The 25,155-nt window shown below is 47.3% G+C and overlaps 1 protein-coding gene and 1 pseudogene across 1 annotated transcript; both read left to right on the forward strand.

Moving 5' to 3' along the window:
- Positions 1 to 12,126: 12,126 nt before the first annotated feature.
- LOC127008410 (alpha-N-acetylgalactosamine-specific lectin-like) lies at positions 12,127 to 14,271 on the forward strand. The gene is made up of 6 exons (XM_050880538.1): positions 12,127 to 12,471; positions 12,551 to 12,678; positions 12,770 to 12,953; positions 13,330 to 13,399; positions 13,554 to 13,660; positions 13,894 to 14,271. The coding sequence occupies exons 1-6, from the start codon at positions 12,414 to 12,416 to the stop codon at positions 14,133 to 14,135; spliced, it is 789 nt and encodes a 262-aa protein (XP_050736495.1). The 5' UTR covers positions 12,127 to 12,413; the 3' UTR covers positions 14,136 to 14,271.
- Positions 14,272 to 17,191: 2,920 nt separating this feature from the next.
- Positions 17,192 to 23,005, forward strand: LOC127008471 (uncharacterized; annotated as a pseudogene).
- The last annotated feature ends 2,150 nt before the right edge of the window (positions 23,006 to 25,155 follow it).

The following is a 25,155-nucleotide window of genomic DNA, read 5'->3' on the forward strand; positions in this document are numbered from 1 at the left end:
CTCGACGCCTAAGGGAATGCACCAGCTGCTAACAAATTCACGAGAGCCTGTGTGTGAGTGTGTGTGTATGTGAGTGTGTGTGTGTGTGTGTGTGTGTGTGTGTGTGTGTGTGTGTGTGTGTGTGTGTGTGTGTGTGTGTGTGTGTGTGTGTGTGCGTGTGCGTGTGTGTACATAATCTGTGTGTACCAGGAAATTTCCAAGAATCAGGCTGACCATAACCAAGTATCTACACACTTGCTGAAGTTAAAAATAAGTATGTGAATAAAAAGGAAAAAACAAAGGAGCGAAATGTGAATAAAAACGCCAACTGAATAAACTACCACGAATATTTAGACCCCCAAAAAAAGCTGAGGTAGAGAGAAGAAATTAAAGAGAAATCCAACACTCAAACCACATTATTTTTTTCAGTTTTTCATCTTCTACTTTATCATTCCCTTTATGCTTTATACCTTGAGTCTTTGGTGTGTCGAGGTTAGGGATGTTGTACCTCACAGTATTCCTAATCTCTCAGGTCTACTAATTACACTCGGGTTAAAATAATGAAGATAATAATAATAATAATAATAATAATAATAATAATAATAATAATAATAATAATAATAATAATAATGATAATAATAATAATAAGGGAGAATATATTAGGAAAGCAAGGGATACAGCTATGAACAATCAGAACCCTTATCGAACTACACATTCCTAGACCAGCTTCACTTCCACCCGTCTGCGGTTCCACGGTTTCCGCAAGTGTCGCCTGGCTGCACCTCACTCACCGCCTCCTCTCCCCCGTTCCGACCCCGCCCGCTATGACCGATCAGCTCCCTTATCTATCTACACACTCCTAGATCAACCACACACCCGCTACTCCAACTCCTCCGGCCGTTTAAGATTTTCGCAAGTGTCGCCCGCCTGCCTTCACTCACGGGCTCCACTGCCCCGTCGCCCCTCGCCACCCGCCGCCGCCGTTTCAGCCTCCCACAACTCCTCAGCCGCACAAAGCCACAACCTCAGCCCATTGTGGACCTGCTATCGTCCGTCGGCTAGCCATTCCCAGGCGATAAATGGGTGCTGGATCTTCCTTACACACACACACACACACACACACACACACACACACACACACACACACACACGAAACAACAAAAAGAGATTAAAACGAAAGCAAGCAAGCTCCACTAAATAAATCCCAGCATTCAGAGATAACAAAAAGCTCCCATTACTGCGATATAAGTCCCGGCTCGTTGCATTTACATTAGAAAGAAAAAAAGAGCGGAAAAAGGCAACCAGATGAACGCCACGTACGATAAAGCCAGGCAGCAAAGCGTCACGGAATGAGTGGGTGAGATTTAAGACTACAACGATTTTTTTTCTTTTCATTATTATCATTATTATTACTTATATAATGCTAGAGATTTACTTATGTCCCGGAAGCTCAGCGATTGTTACGATTTAGCGAGAGAGAGAGAGAGAGAGAGAGAGAGAGAGAGAGAGAGAGAGAGAGAGAGAGAGAGAGAGAGAGAGATTAATTTTACCTACCCTTTCAATTTGAAGCAAAACTTTCCACACTAAGTAACTCAAGTTGTACATTCAGGCGTTCTCTCTCTCTCTCTCTCTCTCTCTCTCTCTCTCTCTCTCTTATCCGCAACCACCAAGCTTGCATTACTCACAGCTTTCAAAAACACACACACCCAACCTCCTCCTCCTCCTCCTCCTCCTCCCATCACGTTAATGAGACTGCCTCCTCCACCCTCAGCCTCCTCGTCCCACCTGAGACGCTAAAATATGCAAGTAAAGTGAAACGGCGGCGAGCAGAAAACGCCAGTGTGAATATATGTATGTTGGTGTATGTGTGTGTGTGTGTGTGTGTGTGTGTGTGTGAGAGAGAGAGAGAGAGAGAGAGAGAGAGAGAGAGAGAGAGAGAGAGAGAGAGAGAGAGAGAGAGAAGGAAAGACAGACAGACAGGCAGACAAAGAGACTGACATACTTACACTAACGTACAGACAGAAAGACAAACAGACAGACACTTACACTAACGTACAGACAGGAAGACAGACAGACAGATGATCATAACAAAAAAAAAATAAGGAAAAAATACGTAAAATAAAAAAATAATCATATAAAAAACATAGAAAATTCGTTTGATATATTTTATGCACGAGAAAATAAAACAAAAGTGAATACACAAATGAATAAATACAATAAATAAACGGAATATGATCTTAAAACATTGGAAAAAGAATAAAAAAGGGTCAGGAAAGAGGGGAAAAATAAATTGCCTCCGTAAAATTTCGGATAGACGGCGCGAGAACGGCTGGAAAATTTTCAATGGATATTCGGGTTTACGAGGCGGCGGGGAGAGGAAAATGGGAAGGAGGGAAGGAAGGAAACGTGCGAGGAGGAAAGAAACAAGAGATACTGATAACGAGCGGGCTTTTTTTCATTATTGTTTCCCCCCCCTTTTTTTTTTGCCCTTGAGCTGTCTCCTTTGCTGTAAAAAAATAAATAAATGGAAAAAAAAGCGGAGAAAGAAAAGGAAACAAAAAAAAACGTTGCAAAATATGAAAAGGAACAGTAGTGATTAATAATACCAATAAATAAACTTTAAAAAAACAAGGTGAATGAAGGTTAAGAGACAGACTTATATACATGGATCATTACAGACCCTTCCTTCCTTCCCTGACCATTCTTAAGATCATCTCCTTTGTGACCTTGTGATATATTTATGAGAGCCAAAAGTGTCTGACAATACGGACCCAGGGGAGAAGGGGAGGCGGTGTGAAGGTTTACTTAGAGGTTTGAAGTAGTTTTGGCTCTAACCCTATCCGATCCGAGGAGGTTCATATCTGGCCCCCGCTCAGCACTTTTAATACCTTTTTTTTTTCCTTTTTTAAACTTTCCACTAGCTTCTTTTCACTCACTATTCATTATTGTTTTACACTATTGATTCGGTACCAGTACTTAGTGTTCATGAGCGTTATATCGTTGTCCAGATGCATGAGTACGATGCTAGGTGTTGCGAGCGAGAAAATTTGAAAACGTCGGAGCGAATAGGGTTAAGGTTACCATGAACGGGAAAGATCCTCATTAAAACCCGAGTATTCCCCTTTGTGGACTTTGGAAATAGTTGTTGGGAGTGCAGAGAGCGCCTGATAATACGGGGCATAGTATGAACCGCTCCCAACGGCATGTAAGGTGAAAGTAAGGTCAAGGAAACAGAAACAGATGCAGGCCGAGGCGATGACGAAGTTAACGACGCAGCAGGAGGAAGGGAAACTTGGAAGGCGAGGACGGGAGGGAGGGAATCGACACAGCAGCACACACATATACACTCGCACACACACAGAACTTCCGGAAACAAGTCATTCGAAACACCGGCGCCAACACACACCAACGAACTCACGCACGACAACTTCACACCTCACCTGCACGAAGAAGTTTGAATGCCCAAAGAGTGAGACCGCGAAAGACGGAGGTGACGGCAACCCACTCGGCCAAACTACATCACTTCCAAGAAACAGCTTATGGTAAGGCCTTTTCTTACCTGCTTAACCCTCAACCTTCCTGTGTGGAGTGCAGTAACCGTGAAGTAACCGTGAGAAGTTTGAATACCCAGACAGAGCGCGAATGACAAAGGTGACAGCAACCCACTCGGCCAAACTACATCACTTCCAAGATACAGCTTATGGTAAGGCCTTTTGTTACCTGCCGAACCCTCAACCTTCCTGTGTGGAGTGCAGTAACCGTGAAGTAACCGTGAGAAGTGTCAATACCCAGACAGAGAGCGCGAAAGACATAGATGATGGAAACCCGCTCGGCCAAACTGCATCACATCCAAGATACAGCTTATGGTAAGGCCTTTTGTTTCCTGTCTATCCCTCAATCAACCTGTGTGGAGTGTAGTAACCGTGCCTCCAGGCCTGAACCAACAACTCAGGGTACGCACACACACACTGCCACACACACCTTGAGGGAGCGATACACCAAAACAAACACATTAGCAAACAAACGACCCTATAAAACACCCACATTAAGAAGCGATATAACGAAACAAACAACGTAGGGAACAAACAAGCCAATGAAACACACACACACACACGTTACCCGAAACAGACTAACACACACACACACACACACACACACACACACACACACACACACACACACACACACACACACACACAGTATACAGTCAAACTCTTCGCCTGCTTTAACTACATTATACATCAAAACTATGCTAAAATTACAACTGAAGTTACCTTACCTCTCAAAACAACAGCTTGGAGGGCGACGATGGAAGTGGGAGGGAGGGAGAGAGAGGAAGGGAGAAAGCAATAGGAGAGGTAGAGGAGGTATGATGGTAGTGGAGGGGAGAGAGGAAGGGGAAAAGGGCGAAGGAAAAAAAGAGGAGAGGGAGGAAGGAAGAGAGAGAGAGAGAGAGAGAGAGAGAGAGAGAGAGAGAGAGAGAAGTATAAGGAATAAACAGTGGATGACAATGACGAAGAAAGGAAAAAGCAAGAAGAGGAAGACGAATGAGACAACAAGGAATAAAGGAGAAGACAAAATGGAGATATATAACAAAAAAGGGAAGAACGTAAGGAAGAAGAGGGAGGGATGGATGGAGGGAGAGAGGAGAGAAGAGGGAGGGAGGTGGATGAAGAGAAGAATCAACCATCCACACACATAGGCGTCGCTTACCTGTGAACAAAAGAAAACGAAAGTTACTAATTGGAAACGACAGGTAGAGAATTATAAACGTATGCGTGTGTGTGTGTGTGTGTGTGTGTGTGTGTGTGTGTGTGTGTGTGTGTGTGTGTGTGTGTGTGATAGGGGATCAAAGGGAAGCGGAAAGGGGAGACTGCAGACTAAGGGAATGGGTGGGTAAGGTTGGGTAAGGGTGGGGAAGGGAGGGGAAGAAATTGAATGGGAGAGGAAAAGGGAAGGAAAGGGAGGAAGGAGGAGATTAAAGTGATGGAGAGAGAGAGAGAGAGAGAGAGAGAGAGGTCAGTTCCACCTCGTTGATTACCATCTCTCTCTCTCTCTCTCATATAACGCTAGAGGGAGCCGCATTCCTTCATATCTTCCTCCTCCTCCTCCTCCTCCACCTCCTCCTCCTCCTTCTACTACTACTACTATTACTACTGGTCCTACTACTATAACCACCACCACCACCACCACTACTACTACTACTACTACTACTACTACTACCACCATCACTACTACTACTACTACTACACGACTTTTAAGGAAGTAGTAAAAGTTGATTTTCACCCTCCAGGAATTCTGAGAGAGAGAGAGAGAGAGAGAGAGAGAGAGAGAGAGAGAGAGAGAGAGAGAGAGAGAGAGAGAGAGAGAGAGAGAGAGAGAGAACGAGGATGTGGAGGAGAAGGTGGAGTAAGCAGTGGAGGAGAGAAGTGGTCAAGGTATGTCATCTAATGTGGAATGTTACTCTGGCATTCATTCATAAACGACACACACACACACACACACACACACACACACACACACACACACACACACACACACACACACACCTGTATATGGAGATTCAAGGTACGGAGTGAAGGTTGTAGAGGTATTCCATTCATCGAGAACCGGTTAAGCTATCTACCATCTCTCTCTCTCTCTCTCTCTCTCTCTCTCTCTCTCTCTCTCTCTCTCTCTCTCTCTCTCTCTCTCTCTCTCTCGCTCTGTACTTTATTTTCTATACTTTTCTCTATACTTTTAATTTTCTCCACTATTATTATTATTATTATTATTATTATTATTATTATTATTATTATTATTATTATTATTATTATTTTATTATTTCTACCTTTACCATTTCTTCGAACCTTCTCGTCTACAATCGGTTAACGTTCTACTAATAAATCCTTGTGAAGTGTGTGTGTGTGTGTGTGTGTGTGTGTGTGTGTGTGTGTGTGTGTGTGTGTGTGTGTGTACCAGACGTTTAAATGTATAACCCTTATCGTATTCACATCGCCCAATACTCGTTTATCCCCGTTTTCTATGAATTGCTGAATGGGTGAACGGTTGACTATTACAATTGTCTTTCTTCTCCTTTAGTGAGCCGCCTTACGTGTGGGAGTGTGTTGTGTGTAGCTTGGGTGTTAAAAGTGACGGTCTGGCAACACGTTCTAGCCCTACATAGTTCTCTCTCTCTCTCTCTCTCTCTCTCTCTCTCTCTCTCTCTCTCTCTCCTTATTTAGTGTAGACCAACTGTGTCCCCTAGCAAACAAAAGGGGAGGAGGAGGAGGAGGAGGAGATAAAATAAAAGGAACACAAAATTCACTAACATTTTTTTCTCCTCCATCACAGCAAAGAAGACGTAGAATAAGAATAAGAATAAGGATAAGAAAAAGAAGAAGAAGAAGAAGAAGAAGAGGAAGAAGAAGAGTTTCAAAGAGCTCCTGACGACTTAAATTGAGCTGGTTAACACGATGGTCCTCCTCCTCCTCCTCCTCCTTCTTCTCCTCCTCCTTCTCCTCCTTCTCTTCTTTATCTTCTTTCTTTTCTAACATATTTTTAACCTACATTGACCCCATGAGAGAGAGAGAGAGAGAGCGTGAAGACATGAAGAGTAATTGAGTGACCTTCAATCTCTCTCTCTCTCTCTCTCTCTCTCTCTCTCTCTCTCCTCTTTTTTTCCTCTTTTTCGCCTTTTCGTATTTTTCATCTTCCTTTCCTCCTCCTCCTCCTCCTTCTCCTCCTCCTCACAAGTCGCTCTACACAATGGTGAATTACGACTCAATTTAGCGTCTTAAAAGGCTGAAAAGGGAAGAGATTTTGCACCCTTTTACCTCCCTTTCTGAGCCTTTCCTACGCTCCTTTAATCTCCCTTTTTGTGCGTCTTTCCTCCCTTTGCGTTTGGTCTCCCAGTCTCCCTTTTTCTTCCCTTTTATATGTTTTTTTTTCCATCCATTTATCTCCCTTTGTTTACTTTGGTGTCTTACTCTCCCTTATACTCTCCTCCCTTTTGTACCCTCACTTCCAACTCCATCTTTTCCCCTTTCCTCTCCTTGCCTCTCACTCATCTCCTTCTCCCCTTTCCCCTCCCTTCCCTTTCTACTACACGACAATCCGACCTGCCTCCTCTCTGGCCTCGGTCGTAACAATACCCCGAGATGTTTCCTAATGCGTGTAAAAATATGACCCTCTGTATTAACGTCCTGGGAACTCACTCACTCACTCTCTGGCCTTCGAAAACGGTCGTAGCAAAAGCCCGAAATGTCTGATAGTACGAGACTCGGTTCACTTCGTTGTATTTCTTTCCTCTGCACACCAGGACGTAGCTGCCTAAGGTTCATCAATAGGGCTTCCTCGTATAAGAGTTTTTCTTTCTCTTTATTTTTTCATCACTTATACTGCGAGTTCCGGTTCCCTTTCTAGTATTTATTTCCTCTATACACCGAGACGTAGTTACCTAAGGTTCATCAATAGATACAGGTGTTTACATTTCAGGGCCTTCCTAGTATAAATGTTTTCTTTCTCTTCTTTTCCATTTCTTAAACTTCGAGTCCCGGTTCCCTTTCAAGTATTAATTTCCTATACACACCAAGACGTAGTTACCTTAAGTTCATCAATAGCTACAGGTGTTGACATTTCAAGGCCTTCCTCGTATAAGTGTTTTTTTTCTCTTCTTTTCCATCTCTTATACTACGAGTTCCGGTTCCCTTTCAAGTATTAATTTCCTATACAAATGAAGACGTAGTTTAGTAAGGTTCACCAATACACGTGTTTACATTTCAGGGCCTTCCTAGTATTAGTATTTTCTTTATCTTTCTTATTTAATTCTTTAATAACACGAGTTCCGGTTCCCTTTCTAGTATTTCTTTCCTCTACACACCGAGACGTAGTTACCTTAAGTTCATCAATAGCGACACGTGTTTACATTTCAGGGCCTTTCAGGTATGTTTCTTCGTCTTTAAATCCCTTATCTTTTCCTGGTAGAGACTTGTGCAAGCAACGCGGCGTCTCACACACACACACACACACACACACACACACACACACACACACACACACACAAGGGACAGCTGTTACGTTTTGCTTCTCACGCTTATCAACATTTTCCATAAAGCTGACATAAGAAGCACAACAAGAGATATTAATAACATACATAGACCCATTTTTTTTCTACTCATACCACACAAACACACATTTTTTTTTTTTACTTGGTATATACAGACAGTCAACTCTAAACGGGAAATCAATTACGGATCAAAAGATAAAGCTCAGACTAGTAAAACAAAAATGATAAAAATAATAAAATATAATAATAATAATAATAATAATAATAATAATAATAATAATAATAATAATAATAGAAGAATGATAATGACGATGAAGGAAGAACACGTGACCGAGAATGCATCCAGGTGTTCTGTTTACCACGAGGAGGAGGAAAAGGAGGAGGAGGAGGAGGAGGAGGAGGAGGAGGAATAAAAAAAAAATACGCTATGTACCAGGATAATAATTGAGAGAGAGAGAGAGAGAGAGAGAGAGAGAGAGAGAGAGAGAGAGAGAGAGAGAGAGAGAGAGAGAGAGAGAAGAGGACGGGAGGAGGAGAAAGAGGAGGAGGAAAGAGACGATTTGAGTTCAGTTATGAGGAAAAAATGTTAATGATACGACCCGAGGCAACACAGGACCCGTTTTCTTTCAGTCTTTTTCTCCGTTTTCTTTAAGTCTTTTTCCTCCGTTTTCTTTCCCGTTTTCTTTCAGTTCTTTTTTCATTCGTTTTCTTTAATGTTTTTTTCCTTCGTTTTCTTTCCCGCTTTCTTTAATGTTTTTCCTTCGTTTTCTTTACCGTTTTCTTTAAGTCTTTTTCCTCCGTTTTCTTTACCGTTTTCTTTAATGTTTTTTTCCTTCGTTTTCTTTACCGTTTTCTTTATTTTTTTTCCTTCGTTTTCTTTACCGTTTTCTTCTTTTTTTTCCTTCGTTTTTTTTCCCGTTTTCTTTCATGTTTTTTTTTCTTCGTTTTCTTTACCGTTTCCTTTCTTTTTTTTCCCTTCGTTTTCTTTACCGTTTTCTTTCAGTTCTTTTTTCCTTCGTTTTCTTTGCCTTTTGCCTCCGTTTTCGTTACCGTTTTCCGTCTTTTCCTCCGTTTTCTTTACCGTTGTCTTTAAGCCTTTTGCCTCCGTTTTCTTTACCGTTTTCTTTAAGCCTTTTTCCTCCTTTTCTTTGTTCTCTTTAAGCCTTAGCCTCCGTTTTCTTTCAGTCTTTTGCCTCCATTTTTTTTTCTTTGGGACAAGTTACAAGGCAGACTAAAATAAAGACAACAGAAAAAGTCTCTCTCTCTCTCTCACACACACACACACACACACACACACACACACACACACTCACCAGTCCCTCCTCTTATTTCTTATCACCAATAATACTCCTAGCAACAACATCACCACCACCACCACCACCACGTTAACCTCCACTATCAACTCCAGTGCTCCTAATGTATCCACCACCACTGTGTGACGGAGATGAACACCAGGGCCATGCGTACCTCCACATCTTCACTGCCACTATTCCCAACACCAACAACACCTCAACACCACTATTACAACACCACCATTTATTTTCTCAACTCCAACTATCACCCTTTTCAGCCTTGCATCTGGGGCACCACCACCACCACCATTACCTCCACCCTTCCTCCTCTCTCGTATATACTGAATAAATCTCTTTTCCTCCTCCCTCATATTGCAGGAGGAGGAGGAGGAGGATAAATTCAACAGAAGCATCATGGGAGGAGGAGAAATGAGAACACACACACACACACACACACACATACACACAAACACGCACACACACAAACACACACACACAAACACACACACATACACACACACACACACACACACTCAAAAACAATGATAATGATGATGATGATGATAATTTTTTTTTTTTACAACAAAGGAGGCAGCTCAAGGGCACACAAAAAAAGAAAACAATAATAAAAAAAAAGCCCGCTACTCGCTGCTCCTAAAAAAGAAACAAAAGAGGTGGCCGAAAGCAAGATCAAATACGGGAGGAGAGGTGTCCTGATACCCTCCTCTTGAAAGAGTTCAAGTCGTAGGCAGGAGGAAATACAGATAAAGGAAGATTGTTCCAGAGTTTACCAGCGTGAGGGATGAAAGAGTGAAGATGCTGGTTAACTCTTGCATAAGGGATTTGGACAGTATAGGGATGAGCATGAGTAGAAAGTCGAGTGCAGCGGGGCCGCGGGAGGGGGGGAGGCATGCAGTTAGCAAGTTCAGAAGAGCAGTCAGCGTGGAAATATCGATAGAAGATAGAAAGAGAGGCAACATTGCGGCGGAATTTAAGAGGTAGAAGACTATCAGTATGAGGAGGAGAGCTGATGAGACGAAGAGCCTTAGCCTCCACTCTGTCCAGAAGAGCTGTGTGAGTGGAGCCCCCCCACACATGAGATGCATACTCCATACGAGGGCGGACAAGGCCCCTGTATATGGACAGTAACTGTGCAGGGGAGCAGAACTGGCGGAGACGGTACAGAACGCCCAGCCTCGAGGAAGCTGATTTAGTAAGAGATGAGATATGAAGTTTCCAGTTGAGATTTTGAGTTAAGGATAGACCGAGGATGTTTAGTGTTGAGGAAGGTGATAGCTGGGTGTTGTCAAAGAATAGGGGAGAGTTGTTTGGAAGATTGTGTCGAGTGGATAGGTGGAGACACTGTGTTTTTGAAGCGTTGAAGGACACCAGGTTCTTCTTGCCCCAATCGGAAATAATAGTAAGGTCTGAGGCTAAGCGTTCTGCAGCCTCCAGCCTTGAGTCGTTAAGTTCCTGTAGGGTGGGTCTTCTATTAAAAGAAGTTGAGTAATGCAGAGTGGAATCATCGGCGTAGGAATGGATAGGACAGTTCGTTTTGGAAAGAAGATCATCAATGAACAACAGAAAAAGAGTGGGAGATAGGACAGAACCCTGTGGGACACCACTGTTAATAGATTTAGGGGAAGAACAGTGACCGTCTACCACGGCAGAAATAGAACGGTCAGAAAGGAGACTGGAGATAAAGGTACAGAGAGAAGGATAGAAACCGTAGGAGGGTAGTTTGGAAAGCAAAGATTTGTGCCAGACCCTATCAAAAGCTTTTGATATGTCCAGCGCAATAGCAAAAGTTTCACCGAAACGGCTAAGAGAGGATGACCAAGAGTCAGTTAAGAAGGCTAGGAGATCACCAGTAGAACGGCCCTTGCGGAACCCATACTGGCGATCAGATAGAAGGTCAGAAGTGGAAAGGTGCTTTCGAATCTTCAGGTTAAGGATTGATTCAAAAGCTTTAGACAGACAAGAAAGTAAAGTTATAGGACGGTAGTTTGAGGGATTGGAGCGGTCACCCTTCTTAGGCACATGCTGTATGAAGGCATACTTCCAGCAAGAAGGAAAGGTAGATGTTGACAGGCGGAGGCGAAAGAGTTTGACCAGGCAGGGTGACAGCACGGAGGCACAGTTTTTAAGAACAATAGGAGGCACTCCATCAGGTCCATAAGCCTTCTGAGGATTGAGGCCAGAGAGGGCATAGAAAACATCATTTTGAAGAATCTTTATAACAGGCATAAAGGAGTCAGAGGGGGGATGAGTAGGAGGAATATGCCCAGAATCGTCCAGAGGTGAGTTTTTAGAAAAAGTTTGAGAGAAGAGTTCAGCCTTAGAGATAGATGAGACGGCAATGTTGCCGTCAGGACTGAGGAGTGGAGGGAAAGATGAAGAAGTGAAGTTGGAGGAGATATTTTTGGCTAGATGCCAGAAGTCACGGGAAGAGTTAGAGAAAGCAAGGTTTTGGCATTTTCTATTAATGAAAGAATTTTTAGTTAGTCGGAGAATAGATTTGGCACGATTTCGGGCAGAAATGTAAAGTTCATAATTAGCATTAGTTTGAAGGCTCTGGTACCTTTTGTGATAGGAAGACGATGCAATGGTGATGGCCCTGACGAGTGTCCGCCAATAAGGGTGCCGGCGGTGGTTGGAGGCCCTGACGACGTCAGTGGTCTCCAACGTCGGCGCTTGTTGGAGACCCAGGCGAGTGCCCGACAATAAGAGTGCCGCTGCTTGTTGGAGGCCCCGGCGAGTGCCTACCAATGGAAGGGACTGCGCTTGTGAGGGAGAGGTGTCCAAGTTCCAGCTCTGAGCTCTGCTGCGCGCGACTCACGTAGAGGAGAAGAGGCGAAATGAGCTAAGCTTTATTGGCTATCGGGACCGCATCCAGCTGAGTAGGGAAAGGCAGGGGGCAGCATTTTCCTGAGAACAAGAGTCCAAAAGCCGCGTCTTCGCCGCCCCTCTGGCGCGCCGCCGCATGAGAGCAGGCAGGTGCATATCGTCGCAGAAGCAGTAGCTGTTGATGATGATAACAAAGGCGATGGTGATAAAACCCCGGCGCGGCGCGGCTCGGGGACCATAGTTGAAGCATGTTTCGCGTTGGCCGCGTCCTCACGGTGGCCGCCGCCGCACTCTCGGCATCGTCAGGTGAGTAAGGGTCAGCAGGGCAACGGCCCAGCAAAGCTGCCTACTGCACTACCGCCCTGTCCGCCTCCCTCTCCCGCAGGCACCTCCCTCGCCCCCGCTGTCCCGGACGTGCCGCTGGAGGTCGGGGCTCCGCTGCACCTCGACTGTGGAGTCCGTGGCCACTACCGCCACTGCCTCTGGGAGACGGAGGACGGCCGCGTCTTTCAGGTGCGTCCCCTTAGTGTGTGTGTGTGTGTGTGTGTGTGTGTGTGTGTGTGTGTGTGTGTGCCTTAACTGCTGACACAGCTGTGTGGCGCAGGTGGAGGACGTGCACGGAGGGCGCCACGCGGGGCTCCGGGCGCCGAGCAATCTCAGCGACAACCAGTGCAGCATCGTGCTGGAGCAGGCCAGCGCGGGGGACGCCGGGGCATGGACCTGCACCGTGTTCCTGCAGGGCAGCGCCCTGACCACCGTTAGGAACGTCGTCACCAAGGAAACGAGAGGTACTGACGAGGTGGGGGAAAGGGCAGTAAGCTTAAACACTGGGGTGGGTCACTGCCACACGGTATACTGGGTTAAGGCACACTGCTGTCAACGCTGCATACACACGAGCTGGCTGCCAAGAATCAGGTATTTGCCGTCTCACTTTCCCACCTGTGAATCGATGGAGTCCTAACGCTCTAACCAAGCTCTGAGTGTAATCTCTAAGCCCGAACCGGCGCATCATTCCCTTTACAACTGGAATCACTGAGGAACACACTGATGAATTCAAAGTTACAAACAGAGTCATATCAATGTACACTGGTAATAAAGCCACAATTGCCGATATCAACGTTCGTCACCCATTCCTCGGAACACTCACGAAGAACTTTTAAACAGCTTGCATATCGCCTTTCGAGTCTGTGGGCGGCGGCTGTTTCTACTTCGCTGCCAATCTCGAAATGAACTGGTGAGTAACGCCGCTCTCGGCCTCTTCCTGCTGTGTTAAGTGGCGATCTTGGCAATAGCGGCCGCGTGCTGGGGTGGGCACAGTGCGGCAACTAAGGACCGCCCGGGGCAACGGTGACGTGCCGCGCTGAGGTACTGATGTGCTTCTCCTGCAGGAATGACGCGCGAGCCTTCTGCAAGTCCCTGTCGTCCGGGGCGGACCTGGCGGTGGTGGACGACTGCAACCTGATGCACCTGCTGTGGAACCACATCTTAATGGCGTGTAAGTGACACAGCCGCGGCGCGGCGACTCCCGCCGCCCACTTTTTGTTTGTCGTCACTGACGCGGCCATACAGCGTGTGTTCATATACCACATATACACTTAGCGTACATATCCTACAATATATATATATATATATATATATATATATATATATATATATATATATATATATATATGTACACATACATACATACAATTTTTCAATAAAATCACCCTCAAAACTCCACCTCAGATGGTGCGGGTAACTACTTACTCGGCGCCACAGACCAACACGAGGAAGGCACGTGGGTGTGGGTGGATGGGACGGCCGTCACCATGGGCACGCCATTCTGGCTATACGGCCAGCCCGACAACCAAAATAACGTCCAGCATTATTTGCGGCTCTTTGAACAATATGGTGGCTACTTTGACGACGCAAGCTATGGCGCAGAGTACCACTTCGTCTGCCAAGACCTGCAGACGGAAGGTTCGTAACCTCGCCGAGACACACTCCACCTTTTTGCAAACCAGAGCTAGAAATTTTTGCATTATTACTTAAATTGGTCTGTAATGAATCAGTCACTTGACGTTGAAGTTGTTCTTATTGCACTTTATTAAACTTTTGAAACCACTTGAGTGTTAACACCACAACCACTTTGTCCTTGACCCAGACACCACCATCACCACCACCACACCCATCACCACCATTCTCATCCACACGGCAATACCTATCAACGTGTCGGTCATCATCACCATCGTCCTCATCATTAACACCGCCTTCACCACTTTCACCTTCCTCCTCACTTCCTCAGCCACTTCAGTCACCTCCACATCTTCACCACCACCATCATCACTATCACCACCACCACCACCACTACCACTATTACTCCGTCAGGTCTATAAACTTTCCTTCTACTACTATTAGTACTACTACTACTACTACTACTAAAATCCTTATCCCTTCCATACAGCACCCATCTCCTCTCTCTCTCTCTCTCTCTCTCTCTCTCTCTCTCTCTCTCTCTCGGTAATATCTACGGCCGCACATTAACTATCGGGCTAATGCCTGGACGGGGGAAGGAGAGGAAGAGAAGGCTTGATGGAGGGGAGGATGATGAAGAGAGGGATGTGGGAGGGAGGGGCGGAGGGTGATGGGGAGACGGGTGAGGGAGGGAGGAGCGGAGGGTGATGGGGAGACGGGTGAAGGAAGGAGGAGCGAAGGGTGATGGGGAGAGGGGGGAGGGAGGAGCGGAGGGGAGGGAGGGAGGAGCGGAGGGGAGGGAGGGAGGAGCGGAGGGAAGGGAGGGAAAGATAGGGAGGTAAGGTGGGCTTTTTTTATTTTTTTTTATTTACTAAGCATGATTACATAAAGTGGTACATGACAACTAAAAATTACCGGTAAGGTTCCGAATAACTATCTGTAGTTGTGTTACAAGATAATGGACAGTACAGTGTTTAAGTTAGTGGTGTACATTAGACAATACAGGAGCTTCCTTGAATACGCCAACCGGCCTCTTGCAGACTCCTTACGTTCTTATGGTCTTATGAATGAGGTGGAAGGAGGACGCAGTCACTGCAAGAAGCCTAGAAGTCCCGATGAGTGCATTTTCCAGCATTTTCCTGAGAACAAGAGTCCCCAAGCCGCGTTCTCGCCGCCGCGTAGGAGCAGGCAGGTGCATATAGACGCAGAAGCAGTGGCTGTTGATGATGATGATAAAGGCGATGGTGGTATAAACCCAGCGCGGTGCTTGGTGCGGCCATAGCTGCCAGCACGTCTCGGGTTGCCAGGGTCCCGCGGTGGCCGCCGCCGTGCTCTCCGCAGCGTCATGTGAGTAAGGGTCAGCAGGGCAGCGGACCCACAAAGCTGCCTACTGCACGCCCGCACTGCCCGCCCTCCTCTTCTCCCGCAGGCACCTCCCTCAACCCCGCCGCCCCGGACGTGGCGCTGGAAATCGGGGCTCCGCTGCACCTCGACTGTGGGGTTCACGGTGTGTGTGTGTGTGTGTGTGTGTGTGTGTGTGTGTGTGTGTGTGTGTGTACGGGCGCGCCGGCCCTGCTGACACAGCTGTGTGGCGCAGGTGGAGGACGTGCACGGAGGGCGCCACGTGGGGCTCCGGGCACCGAGCAATCTCAGCGACAACCAGTGCGGCATCGTGCTGGAGCTGGCCAGCGCGGGAGACGCCGGGGCATGGACCTGCACCGTGTTCCTGCAGGGCAGCGCCCTGACCACCGTCAGGAACGTCGTCAGCAAGGACGCCAGAGGTACTGACGAGGTGGGGGAAGGGGTAGTAAGCTTAAACACTGGGGTGGGTCACTGCCACACGGTATACTGGGTTTAGACACACTCCTGTCAACGCTGCATATACACGAGCTGGCTGCCAAGCCTTTGCCGTATCACCTTCCTACCCGTGAATCAATGAGGTGCAGACGCTCTAACCAAGCATTGGGTCTAATCTCTGAGCCCACACCGGCGCGTCATTCCCTTTACAACTGGAATCTGTGAGTGTGCGTTGATGAATCGATAGTTATAAAGATAATCATATAAATGTACACTGATAATGCCACATTTACCGATATCAACGTTTGTTACCCATACCTCGGAGCACTCACGAAGGACGTTTCCACAGCTTGCGAATCCCCCTTCGAGACTGTGGGCAGCGGCTGCTTTTACTTCGGTGCCAATCTCGAAATGAACTGATGAGTAACGCCGCTCTCGGCCTTTTCCTGTTGTGTTAAGTGGCCATCATCACCCTCACCTTCCTCCTCACTCCCTCAGCCACTTCAGTCACCTTCACGACCTCTTCACCACCGCCATCACCACTATCATCATCACCACTATTACCTTGGCATTATTTTACTCCATGTTTATTTACTTCCCTTCTACTACTACTACTACTACTACTACTTAAATCCTTTCCCTTCCATAGAGCACCCACCTCTTCTCCCCTCCTCTCTCCCCTCTTCCTTTCTCTCCCCATTTTCTGCCCTTTCCAATTCCCTCTACAATCTCCCCTCTTCATCCTTTACTCTACCGTCACCCACACCCTCCCCTCTCTCCCTCTTCCCTCCCTCCCTCCCTCCTCCCTCACATTGTTATACAAACTTAAACATTTCAAAGGTAAAGTTTCAAAAAAGAGACGGAAGAGAAATTAGCTGTCACGATAAAGCCATATTTTCCGAAACACACACACACACACACACACACACACACACACACACACACACACACACACACACACACACACACACACACATTCAGCTTTTTTTCACATTTGTTTCCTTTTTTTATGCCCTTGAACTGACTCCTCTGCTGTAAAAGAAAAAAAAACAGGAATGCAAAATAAAAGAAGGTAATGAATTATGATTATTAAGAAAAAACAGAAACAGAATATTATAAGCGAATAAAAACAAGGAATTGAAAAAGAAGCCGCAAAAAAATAAAATAATAATATAACAAGAGAATTGAACAACGAAAATATAAATGGCTTTCCGTTTCCCTCAGCCATTAGTCCTTTCTTACTCTCTCTCTCTCTCTCTCTCGCCAATAAGAGTGGCGGCGCTGATTAAACGCCCTGGCAAGTCCCCGCCTAAAAGGATGCCGCCGCATGTTGGAGGCTCTGACGATTGTCTCCAGATGAAAGGAACGTCGCTTGTTAGGGAAAGGTGTCCAAGTTCCAGTTCTGAGCAGTGCTGCGCGCTATTCACGAAGCGACCAAGAGGCGAAATGACCTACGCTTCATTGGCTATCAGGAACGACCCCAGCTGAGTAGGGAAAGGAAGGGGGCACCATATTCCTGGGAGCAATAGTCCTCGCCGTCCCTGAGCGCGCCGCCGCGTGAGAGCAGGCAGGTGCACATCGTCGGAGATGCAGTGGCTGTTGACGATGACGATAATGGCGATGGTGGTATAAAGCATGCGCGGCGCGGCCCGGCGGCCATAGCTGCTAGCATGTCTTGCGTTGCCCTCCTCCTCATGGTGGCCGCCGCCGCGCTCTCCACAGCGTCAGGTGAGTAAGGACCCAGAGGGCGGCGGCCCCGCACGGCTGCCTTATGCACACCCTCCCTGCCCGCCTCCCTCTCCCGCAGGCACCTCCCTCGTCCCCGCCGCCCCGGACGTGCCGCTGGAGGTCGGGGCTCCGCTGCACCTCGACTGTGGGGTTCGTGGCCACTACCGCCACTGCCTCTGGAAGGCGGAGGACGGCCGCGTCTTCCAGGTGCGTCGTGTGTGTGTGTGTGTGTGTGTGTGTGTGTGTGTGTGTGTGTGTGTGCGTGCGCGCCCGCGCGACTGCCCTGCTGACACAGCTGTGTGGCGCAGGTGGAGGACGTGCACAGCGGGCGCCACGCGGGGCTCCGGGTGCCGAGCAGCCTCAGAGAAAACCAGTGCGGCATCGTGCTGGAGCAGGCCATCGCGGGGGACGCCGGGACATGGACCTGCACTGTGTTCCTGCAGGGCAGGGCGCTGACCACCGTCAGGAACGTCATCAGCAAGGACGCCAGAGGTACTGAGGAGGTGGGGGAAGGGGCGGTACGTTTAAACACTGGGGTGGGTCACTGCCACACGGCACTGGTTCAGGCACACTCCTGTCAACGCTGAATACACTCGTGCTGTCTGCCAAGTATCTGTTTTTTGCTTTCTGACCTTCCCAGCCGTGAATCAATGGAATGCTAAACCTCTAAGCACGCTTTCTGGTGTATATAAAGGGTTTGGGTCTATGATCAGAAGCCACACCCACGCACCATTACTTCTCCATGTTGGAATGACTGAGATGTACAATGATGCATGCATAGTCACAGTCAAGGGAGTCATTTCTTTGTTCACTGATAATGTCGCATTTTCTACCCATACCTCGGAGCACTCACGAAGGTCGTTCCCACAGCCTGCGATTTGCCCTTCGAGCTGGTGGGCAGCGGCTGCTTCTACTTCAGTGATAATCTCGCAATGGGCTGGTGAGTGACGCCGCTCTCGGCCCCTTCCTGCTCTGCTATGTGGTGATCTTTGCAACAGAGCCGCGTGCTGGGAAGGGCACAGCAAGACGCCTCCGCACCTCCCTGGTGAAGCAGCGCCTTGAGGTAGTTTTGCTTTTTCTGCAGGGATAGCGCGCGAACCTTCTGCAAGTCCCTGGCGGCCGGGGCGGACCTAGCGGTGGTGGACGACTGCAACCTGATGCACCTGCTGTGGAACCACATCTTGGCGGCGTGTGAGTGACACAGCGGCGTCGAGGCGACTCCCGCCGCCCGCTGTTTTGTTTGTCGTCACTGACGCGGCGATACAGCGTGTGGCCTTATGTGCATATACGACTTACACTATAAATAAATATATATATATATATATATATATATATATATATATATATATATATATATATATATATATATATATATGGGGGGGTCTGTATGTATGTGTGTGTGTGTGTAATAATAATAATAATAATAATAATAATAATAATAATAGGTTTATTAATGTATGGCAGCCGTTAGACTGAAAATATACAAATTAAAAATACAATAAACTAATAGTAAATAGGCTACACTAGAGGGAGGGAGAGGGTGGGGGGTGGTTTGGGAGAGCTGAAAATAGAGACATAAGGGAGAGGGAGGGTGGTGTGAAGGGGTGCTAAGAGGGTGGCGGCGAGGTGCTAATCTCCACAGCGGCCCTTTGGGTTTGACTGTCACTGGGCATTGTTTATCATCCGCACCATCGGGGGCACTGCGCTATGTTTGTAACGGTCGGTTCGCGGCGCTCTGAAGGGGGTGAGTATGTTGTGGTGTCTGGTGAAGCGGGTGGAGGGAGGGGCGTCGGGTGGCAGGAGGTGGCGGTGGCAAGGATGGTGAAGCAGGGTCTGTGTGTGTGTGTGTGTGTGTGTGTGTGTATTATTAATTTACCTATAAAATTCCCCCCATAACTCAGATAACGGGAGTGAACACTGGATCGGCGCTACGGACCAGCACGAGGAAGGCATGTGGGTGTGGGTGGACGGGACGGCCGTCACTATGGGCACGCCCTTCTGGAAATACAAGGAGCCCAGCAATTCATATGAGTATGAACACTGTTTGCATTTATACGCAAGTAATGGCTACTTTAACGACGTAAACTGTACACGAGTGTACTCCTTCATCTGCCAAGACCCGCTGACGCAAGTCTCGTAGCCTCGCCGAGACACACTTCACGTTTTTGGGAGCCAGAGGGAGAATTGTAAACACTAATCGTCTTCACTAATATTGAATTTTGCCTTGAATAAATCAAACAACCTTGAAGCTGTTCTTACTGCACCTTATTATACCTCCAAAACCTCAATGACACCAACACCACAACCAATCTGTCCCTGACCTAGGCACCACCACCACCACCACCGCAACCACCACAAACACGACAACCACCATCACCACAACCACAACCGCAACCAGCAGCAGCACCACCATCACCACTACCACCACCACCACCACCACCGCAACCACAACCACCTCCACCACCATCACCACCACGGTCATCACCACAGTTCAGTTTTACACGTCAATACCTATAAACGTCTCCGTCATCACCACCATCGTGATCATCACCACCACCACCATCACCACCTCCACTTTACTACTCACTCCATCAGCCACTTCGGTCACCTTCACGACCTCCTCACCACCACCGTCATCACTATCAGCATGACCCCCACCATCACTATTATTACCTAGGCGTTATTTTACTCATTCAGCTCAACATACTTCCCTACCACTACTACTACTACTACTACTACTACTACTACAACTACTACTACTACTACTGCTACTACCACAACTACTACTACTACTACTACTACTACTACTACTACTACTACTACTACTACCACTACTACTACTACTACTACTACTACTACTACTACTGCTACTACTGCTACTACCACTACAACTACTACTACTACTACTAAAATCCTTTACTTTCACTCCAGCATCCTCCTCATCTCCTCTCTCTTCCGATTCCGAGTCCTTTCATAATCTGTATAACATCACCAATCTTTCTTCTTTACCCTTCTGTCTCTAACCCCTTCTTCTCTTTCTCCCTCCACTCTCTCCCTTGTTGGCGACCCCCACGAGTGCCCACCAATAAGAGTGGCGCCGCTTGTTGGAGACCCCAGCAAGTGCCCGACAATAAGAGTGCCGGTGCTTGTTGGAGGACCCGGCAAGTGCCCGACAATAGGAGTGCAGGCGCTGGTTAATGAAAGGTGGCCAAGTTCCGGCGTTGCAATGCGCGAGTCATCTAGCGGCGATGAGGCGAATCGACATACGATTCACTGGCAATCGGGACCTCACCAAGATGAGAAAGGGAGTGAAGGGGTCAATATGTTTCTGAGAGAATGTCTCCCCTATGACGCCTCCTCGCCGCCCCGGTGCGAGCGCCGCCGTCTGGGAGCAGGCAGGTGCATCTCGTCGCAATTGCAATAGCTTCTGATAAAGGCGATGGTGGTATATAGCTGGCGCGGCGCGGCCCGGCGGCTACAGCTGCCAGCATGTCTTGCGTTGCCCGCGTCCTCTTGGTGGCCGCCGCCGTGCTTTCCGAAGTGTCAGGTAAGTAAGGGGAAGCAGAGCAGCCTCCACGAACGGCTATCTCCTGCACACCCGCTATGCTCATCTCCCTTTCCCGCAGGCACCTCCCTCGTCCCCGCCTCCCCGGGCGTGCCGCTGGAGGTCGGGGCTCCGCTGCACCTCGACTGTGGGGTCCGTGGCCACTACCGCCACTGCCTCTGGGAGACGGAGGACGGCCGCGTCTTTCAGGTGCGTCATGTGTGTGTGTGTGTGTGTGTGTGTGTGTGTGTGTGTGTGTGTGTGTGCCCTGCTGACACAGGTGTGTGGCGCAGGTGGAAGACGTGCAAGGAGGGCTCCACGCGGGGCTCCGAGCGCCGAGCAGCCTCAGCGGCAACCAGTGCGGCATCGTGCTGGAGCAGGCCAGCGCGGGGGACGCCGGGGCATGGACCTGCACAGTGTTCCTGCAGGGCAGGGTGCTGACCACTGTCAGGAACGTCGTCAGCAAGGACGCCAGAGGTACTGACGAGGTGGGAGAAGGGTCGGTAAACTTAATGACGGGGGTAGATCACTGCCACACGGTACTGGTTCATACACACTCCTGTCAACGCTGTATACACGAGTGCTGGCTGCCTTGTATCAGGTCTTTAACCTCTCACCTTCCCAGCCGTGAATCAATGGAATGCTAACGCTCTAACCAAACTCTGAGCCCTCACAAGCGCACTATTCCCGTCACAATTGGAATGACCGAGACGTATTATGATGAATCAATAGTTATAAAGCGGGTCATATCTTTGTACACTGATAATGCCGCATTTGCCGATATCAACCCTTGTCACCCATTCCCCGGAGCAATCACGGAGCCGTTCTCACAGCCTGCGAGTCGCCCTTCGAGTCTGTGGGAGGCGGTTGCTTCTACTTCAGTGAAGATCTCGAAATGGACTGGTGAGTAACGCCGCTCTCGGCCTCTTCCTGTTTTGTTATGTGGCGATCTTGGCAACAGCGGCCGCGTGCTGCGTTGGGCACAGCAGGAAGCCGCCGCCCCGCCTGAGGCAGCGGTGACGTGCCGCGCTGAGGTAATGATGTGCTTCTTCTGCAGGGATGGCGCGCGAAACGAATGCCAGGCCCTTGTGACCGGGGGGGACCTGGCGGTGGTGGACGACTGCTACCTGATGCAACAGCTGTGGAACCACATCTTGGAGACGTGTGACTGACAGCCGCGCCGCGGCGACTCCCGCCGCCCACTGTTTTGTTTGTCGTCACTAACGCGGCCATACAGCGTGTGGCCTTGTGTGTATTAACGATGAACACCTCACGTACATGTCCTACATTACACACACACACACACACAAATATATATATATATATATATATATATATATATATATATATATATATATCTCTATATATATCTATATATATATATATATATATATATATATATATATATATATATATATATATATATATATATATATATTCATTTATCTATAAAATCCTCCTCAAAACTCCCCCTCAGATGGCAAGATCTCCCACTGGCTCGGCGCCACGGACTAGCACCACGAGGGCACGTGGGTGTGGGTGGACGGCACGCCCGTCGCCATGGGCACGCCCTTCTGGCCATACTATCAGCCCGACAACGATAATGAAGACCAGCATTGTTTGCAATTCCACGCCTCATGGAATGGTTACTTCGACGACACAAACTGCACCTTGAGCTACCCCTTCGTCTGCCAAAACCTGCTGGCGCAAGTCTCGTAGCCTCGCCCAGACACACTCCTCGGTCTTGCGAACCAGGACAATTTTTTGCACTACGTAGTACTGAATTCAGCCTGGAATACATCAGACAACCTTGAAGCTGTTCTCATTGCACATTATCAAGCTTTCAGGGCCAGACACCACCACCACCACCACCACCACCACAAACACCATCACCACCACCGGCACGAACATCACCATCACTCTCTTCCAAACGCCAATACCTATCAAGGTCTCCGTCGTCATCACCATCATCCACATCACCACCACCGCCATCATTACCTTCACCTTCATCCTCACTCCCTCAGCCACTTCAGTCACCTCCACGACCTCCTCACCACCGCCATCACCACTATAACCTTGGCTTTGTTTTACTTCATCACTACTATTACTACTACTACTACTACTACTACTACTACTTCTACTACTACTGCAACTACTACTTATATTACTTCGACTATTACTACTACTACTTTTAAAATATTTCCCTCCTCACCTCTTTCCCTCTCTCCCCATTCCCTGCCCTTTCCAATTCCCTCTGACATCTCCCGTCTCACTCATTTACTCTCCCCCCCCCCCCCTCTCTCTCTCTCTCTCTCTCTCACACACACACACACACACAAACACACACACACACACACAAACACACACACACACACACACACACACACACACACACACACACACACACACACACATCTATTCTTTCTAACCTCACTCTTTCCGCTCTCAACCAAAATGGGTATAATATTAAAAGTGGATAAACACAAGGGATAGAAAACGAAGCAGCAAAAAAAATAAAATAAAATAAAATAAAATACCGATTAAAAAATGATTAACATACAAATTGCTTTATATTAAGGTAGTAAGAGAAGACATTACGAAACAAAAATGCTAAAAATACAATAAAAAATAAAACATACTGGGTTCCGAAATTAATACAGCCGATTATTTTTTTTTTGGATTTTGCATATAGGATTTTGGATTCGTGCGCCAGTTTTATTTATTTTTCTTATACATTTGAAACATGCAAAACACACACACACACACACACACACACACACACACACACACACACACACACACACACACACACACACACGCACACACACACACACAGTGACACGGGAAGATTTCGGGATAAGATTTTGCAAGAAGAGAGGAGGATGAAAGGAAGAAGAAAGGAAAGGAGAGAAAATACATTATGATCGGGAAAGGAAAGAATATACTGAAAATAATTATAAAAAAACAATGAATGAAGTAACTAAAAGAGAGAGAGAGAGAGAGAGAGAGAGAGAGAGAGAGAGAGAGAGAGAGAGAGAGAGAGAGAGAGAGAGAGAGAGAGAGAGAGAGAGAGAGAAGGAAACAAAGTCACCTTCAACCCCAGTAATCTCATCTTTCAAACACACTTGTCAATCCTGTCCACACTCTCACCTGCGCTCTCACACACACACACACACACACACACACACACACACACACACACACAGGAACACATTTTACTGCCGCATCTCTCAAGGTCACCAGTGTTGTTCTCTCTCTCTCTCTCTCTCTCTTTTTCATTTCCTTCGTTCGCTACTTCATCCTTCCGTTCCGTCCTTCCCCTCATTATTTTTTTTTCTTACTTTTTTAATCTTTCCATCTCCTTTCTTTCCTTTCTCTTTACATTCCTTCGCAACATTAGTTCATCTTTTCCTCTTAACACCTTCCTTTATTTCCCCCTTCTCCTCCACCTCCTCTTTCTTGTCCTTCTTCCTCTTCTTCTTCTCCTCCTCCTCTTCCTCCTTTCACAAAAAAAATAACTGAAATTCCATCTGTTTAACTCCTCCTCCTCCTCCTCCTCCTCCTCCTCCTCTATTCATTCAGAATCAGAATCAGAGTCAAAAAATGGCTTTTCTATACATTACAGGTATCATCAGATAATATACATTTTAAAGAAAGACAAGCTGAGAGTTTACCAAGCTATATATAAACCAATATCAGAATACCGTGAGCGAGTTGATATTTATGTCATTATTAAGTAAATATTTCTTAAGTCTTTTTCTGAACACTTGTGAAGTATTTGATTGTGTTACCGTACATGGTGTGGGAGAGCGTTCCACAGCCCGGGGCCGCGGACCAGGAGCGAACGTGTCACACTCACAAAGGTCGGTATTACAAGACAAATTTGCTTCTCACATCATCTATTTCTAAAGGTCAAAGAGGGAGTCAATCGGGTTCTAATGAGTGTTTCTTCAGGTTCATGGTAC

This window comes from Eriocheir sinensis, chromosome 37 (genome assembly GCF_024679095.1).
Source record: "Eriocheir sinensis breed Jianghai 21 chromosome 37, ASM2467909v1, whole genome shotgun sequence".
In the NCBI taxonomy this organism is placed as follows: domain Eukaryota; kingdom Metazoa; phylum Arthropoda; class Malacostraca; order Decapoda; family Varunidae; genus Eriocheir; species Eriocheir sinensis.

Excerpts from the sequence above, each read along its gene's own strand:
- LOC127008410 (XM_050880538.1), top strand. The coding sequence starts at position 12,414 with ATGTTTCGCGTTGGCCGCGTCCTCACGGTGGCCGCCGCCGCACTCTCG. Across the intron at positions 12,679-12,769 it reads AGGACGGCCGCGTCTTTCAG|GTGGAGGACGTGCACGGAGG; the intron begins GTGCGTCCCCTT and ends TGTGTGGCGCAG. Across the intron at positions 12,954-13,329 it reads CGTCACCAAGGAAACGAGAG|CTTGCATATCGCCTTTCGAG; the intron begins GTACTGACGAGG and ends ACTTTTAAACAG.